This window comes from Rhagoletis pomonella, unplaced genomic scaffold, assembly GCF_013731165.1.
Source record: "Rhagoletis pomonella isolate Grant_MI unplaced genomic scaffold, Rhpom_1.0 Rhpom_scaffold_00002, whole genome shotgun sequence".
NCBI classification, from domain to species: Eukaryota; Metazoa; Arthropoda; class Insecta; order Diptera; family Tephritidae; genus Rhagoletis; species Rhagoletis pomonella.
In genome coordinates, this window is record NW_023458556.1 from 66,820,646 (window position 1) to 66,825,514 (window position 4,869).

A 4,869-nucleotide genomic window follows, 5' to 3' on the forward strand; every position below is an offset into this window, starting at 1 on the left:
ATAAAGTCACGTAGGACGTTCGTTACCAGCCAAAAGTTTAACAACATATCGTCGACCGCATCAGAATGTCAGTGCAGAATTCGCAAAAACTTGCGTATTTAGAATCGCCGCGCATGTGCAATGCCACATGGAATATGCTTGTGTAGATACTTATACATGCCTATGTCACTGTGATTGTAACCAGTGTGGAGATGATGTTCTGCTAGTAGTGCCCCAAAGCAGTTTACTAGCGGTCTTATCGCTGCCTGGCCGAGTACTTGGTTAACAGTTTAATAGTTCACTTGTACAATTCAACAATCCGTTTATTATAATCTTAATAAAACAAGCCAAAACAATAACAACAACAAAAATTTACAACTACTGTGCTACGTGCGGATACGCAACACTAGTACGCTTCTTAACGAATATACCAAATTATCTTTTTCAACGCCACCGCTTTTGAGTGAGCTGATGACCAACGGCTAATAAGACGCTCACTACATCAACATAGTTTGTATTTGTAATGTACATATGCACATACATAAGCGTGTTAACAGAACCACATTAAAAATAAACACAATTTTGTGTCGAATATAAATACCAGCTCCGATTTGCATCTCGATATCAGTTCAAATTCGGCTATAGCTACTCGCGTACTCGCGGAATCATCCACTTCTACGCGTTGTTAAATTTTTCGATTTATTCTTTCGCTGCTGTTAGTTCAACAAAGTGTGTGAAAATATGAAGATCCTGATTGTCCTGTGCGCGGTAGTGGCAGTAGCTTCGGCTGGTTTCATACGCAGCGGTTGGTCTGGCGGTTCTGGCGGCTGGGGTGGTTCTGGTGGCTGGGGTGGTTCTGGCGGCTACGGAGGCGGCGGCTATGGAGGTGGTGGCTATGGAGGCGGTGGCTATGGAGGCGGCGGCTATGGTGGTGGTGGCGGTTATTCTTCGCCTAAAATCATTAAAGTGATTACCTTGAGCGGCGGCAGCGGGGGCGGCGGCTGGTCGTCTGGTGGCAGAGGCTGGAGTGGTGGTCACGGCGGTGGTGGTGGCTGGAGCGGTGGATATGGTGGAGGAAGTGGTTGGTGGTAAAAGGGACTTTAAAACTCAGTAACCAAGGTCGAATGAATTTACGAATTCCATGTGTAGTGAATTTGTTTTAGCAATTAAAGTTTTTATATATTTTTTCATAAATAAAATTTGTTTTCCGATGGATTATTTAAATATTTGCCAGTCTGTATATTTCTCTGGACTCCCGATATTAGAAGAAGAAAACACGATTGCAATCAAATGCACCCCTTCAGCTGTAATGGGACATATAATTACTGAGAAGCTTTTTTTCATGGCAGAAATACTCTCGGAAGTTTGCGTACTTCCCATCATAACACCACAGCGGTCTACATACGAGACCAATATTCAGAGAAATTTTTAGGACTTTTATGCCGATATTAATGGGTACCCGATATTTTTACTGCGATACTTTAAATGAGTACCATATCGATACTTTTGGGGATTTAGCTATTAAACAAGGGACAGTTGGAATTGTCTCAAAACTTCCAGAAATTGAATGAAAAGCGATCTAAAGGTCTCCCCATGCTGAACCGAAGGCACCGATACACAGCCATAGGAAGGAACGAGGAGCCACCTGCGAATGTCGTGAACTTTGCAAAATTTCATGGGCTCAGAATTCTTCTAGGTTTAACCGACATAGCCGAAGTAAAACTATGGCAACTCTTGAGCTTGAGACTCCACACGATGGTTTGTCTAGGAGGGTTCTAACGCGCGTGGTATCACAACAGGTACCAAATTTTAAGGGCCTTGGTGTTCTAGTGGCAAATATCACGTGGACCAATTTGGACTGTAAACAGTCATACATTATATACAGTCGAGCTGCTTTTAATGATTTTAGGATGGTAAAAATCAAGTTTTCTCTAATAGCGGTCTCCCATCGGCAGGCAAGCCTCCGTGTACATTTCTTCCCTGAAATAACTTCTTCCAAAAAACTAACTGAGATTCGCAGACAAAGTAAAACTGTGTGGCAAAAATAAAGACGCAGACCAAAAATCATACGAGATGACCGGCCAAACAGTTGGTAAGTGTGAAGTGCCAATTGCTTCCTTATGTGGTCGAAATTCGACAGTTTTTTTTATCTATATATATAAAAATGAATGTTTGTCTGTATGTCCTTTATAGGCGTCAAAAGTACCCAACCGATTTTAATGAAATTTACGGTAGGTGCATATAATCACTGGGAGTGTTATAGAACAAAACCAATGTCGATAGGTGGCGCTCCAGTCGAGATATTTCTAAAATCCGTATTTACGGTCCGATTTGCTTAAAATTCGGTACGCAGGTAGCTTTTTAGCATATATTAGCATATATGATCCATTTTTTACGAGAAGTGGACCAGGGACCGATCTATTCGAAAAAATCGTATTTACGGTCCGATTTGCTTAAAATTCGGTACGTGGGTAGCTTTTTTAGCATATATTAGAATATATGACCCATGTTTTCCGAGAAGTTGACCAGGGACCGATCTATTCGAAGAAATCGACTTTATGGTCCGATTTGCTTAAATTCGGTACTTAGGTAGCTTTTTGCCTGGATAAGCTTATAGATTCCTGTTTTCCAGTTTTCATGCAATTTCGAATATAAATAGCTTTGAGCAACCACCATATCAAGGGGCGAATTCGTCACTAAGCAAGATATTTTTGCGCCCATCAGAAACAACGGATACTGTCAAAATATAATTATAATATATAATATATCTCAACTAATATATATTTTGAAAGCCGTTTTTTAGTTTTCGCAAGGCTCGAGAGCGGCTGAACCGATTTTCTTGAAACTGCCACCTGCCGCACGTGTCCCAAGGATGGTTTTAGGCTAAAAAAAAAATCAATATGTAAAGGGGGCGTGGCACCTCCCATACCAGACGAATTTCTCATGCTACATATCTCTGAAAGTGTGCATGGTAGAGTTCTGGAACTTGGTATGGAGATATACGAAATCAATCGCATACCCTCGGAGAAAAATGTAAGCTATTGTAAAAAGGGGTGTGGCATCTCCCATACAAACCAAATTTTTCTTACTACGTATATCTGGAAATGTTCATGGTAGAGTTCTGGAACTTGGTATGGAGATATACGAAATCAATCGCATACTCTTGGAGAAAAATTGGAACTATTGGAAAAGGGGGCGTGGCATCTTCCATACAAACCGAATTTTTCATACTGCATATCTTCGGAAGTGTTCATGGTAGAGTTCTGGAACTTTGGTATGGAGATATACGAAATCAATCGCATACTCATGAAGAAAAAGGGCAGCTGTTGGAAAGGTGGGCGTGGCACCTCCCATATAAATCGAATTTTTATACTGCATAGCTCTGAAAGCATTCATGCTACAGTACTGGAACTTCGTATGGAGATATGTATGTAGTTGAAATCAAGCCCTTACTCATGAGAAAATTTGGGCTATTTGAAAATGGCGTGTGAGGCCTAAAAACGTACTGACCTTTAGCTATCTTTGAATGTATTTATAATTCTTCTGTAGGTGTGTTTGTGAGTGAAATCCTCCTAAATGATTGTACGGATTTTAACGAAACTTTTTGTGTGTGTTTGAGTGTGTCTCTGGATGGTTTAGTTTCACAATTTAATGCGACAGTTGGCGCTGTAGTTGAGTTATTACTAAAAATCTTATTTATGATCCGATTTGGTGAAATATGTATGCAATACTATTGCAAACACGTGCTGCCAAGTGGTGCTGAAGTCAAGTTATTACTAAAAATAGTGAGAAAGGAGCCGTGAAGGTCAGATTAAATCGAGCTGTTGCACCATTGAGTATATCCAACGCTCCTGCGTTGCGATTGGCCCAATGGATGTGATGTTCCCATATTATTATGCGTTCAAACTTTTAAGGTATTTTGTCTAAAATAAGTAGATGTATATTGCATTTCTGTAGAACAATGATCCGCACCCATTTTGAAATTGCCGCCAGCTATACTGTAAAGCTTCTACGACATTCACTATAGAACCGGGTCATTGTTGCCGCCAGGGAGTGAAGAGGCAAAAATTTATTTCGCTTTGCGAATAACCGTGCTATGAAATGCCGCACAACTGGAGTATTTCAAGAACTTCTTCACGGATATAACACTTTCCTTAGGTTATTTAAAGCCGCAAATGACCACCAAACGTGAATTGTTGGTGAAAATGTTGGACCAAAAAGTTTCAATAAAATATATAATAATTTTGGGCGGGACGAAGTTCGCCGGTCTGCTAGTTATTAATATAAAACAACTGTAAACCTGCTCACTAACTCCCACGACATTTTATAGGGCAGACAAATAGCTACTAATATCCTTATTTTTTGCCTACAAAGTAAACCCAATATACTTGTATATGGGATACAAGTAAGCAAACCACTACGCTGGTTTGCCGATTTTGACAATTCTCAATTAAAAGTAAAAAGCATTAACGAAGATCACCTTGGTGTCACATTTTCTTCATTAATTCCTTTTATAAATCATATACATACATACACATTTTTACAATTTAAAGCAATTAAAACACGTTTCCTATTGAATAATATAATATTAAGATAATTTACCAATCCGACAGTTTCTTTTATCCTCCTATTCGGCATTGTGTACTTTTAATTGAGAAATGTTATCGCCGTCAGGAATACGCAATCTTGTATTCTATCACTCTTGCCTTTGAGTACTGGTTCCCACGTTTCAAATGTGGTGACCACAATCGACAAGGAAAGCGAAGAAAGGCCATCAACGTTTGCAGACGTCGAATGGGAGGCAATTTTGGATGAAGACCGATGCCGCACCCTAGAAAAACTTGCGATTGAAAGCCATTTTTACGGTCCAGAAAGTCGTAACTGGATGTC

The 4,869-nt window shown here is 39.9% G+C and overlaps 1 protein-coding gene across 1 annotated transcript; it reads left to right on the forward strand.

The window, feature by feature from the left end:
• The first annotated feature begins 123 nt into the window (after positions 1 to 123).
• LOC118734001 (glycine-rich cell wall structural protein 1.0-like) lies at positions 124 to 1,205 on the forward strand. Its single transcript, XM_036463671.1, has one exon. The coding sequence runs from the start codon at positions 721 to 723 to the stop codon at positions 1,069 to 1,071; it is 351 nt and encodes a 116-aa protein (XP_036319564.1). The 5' UTR covers positions 124 to 720; the 3' UTR covers positions 1,072 to 1,205.
• The last annotated feature ends 3,664 nt before the right edge of the window (positions 1,206 to 4,869 follow it).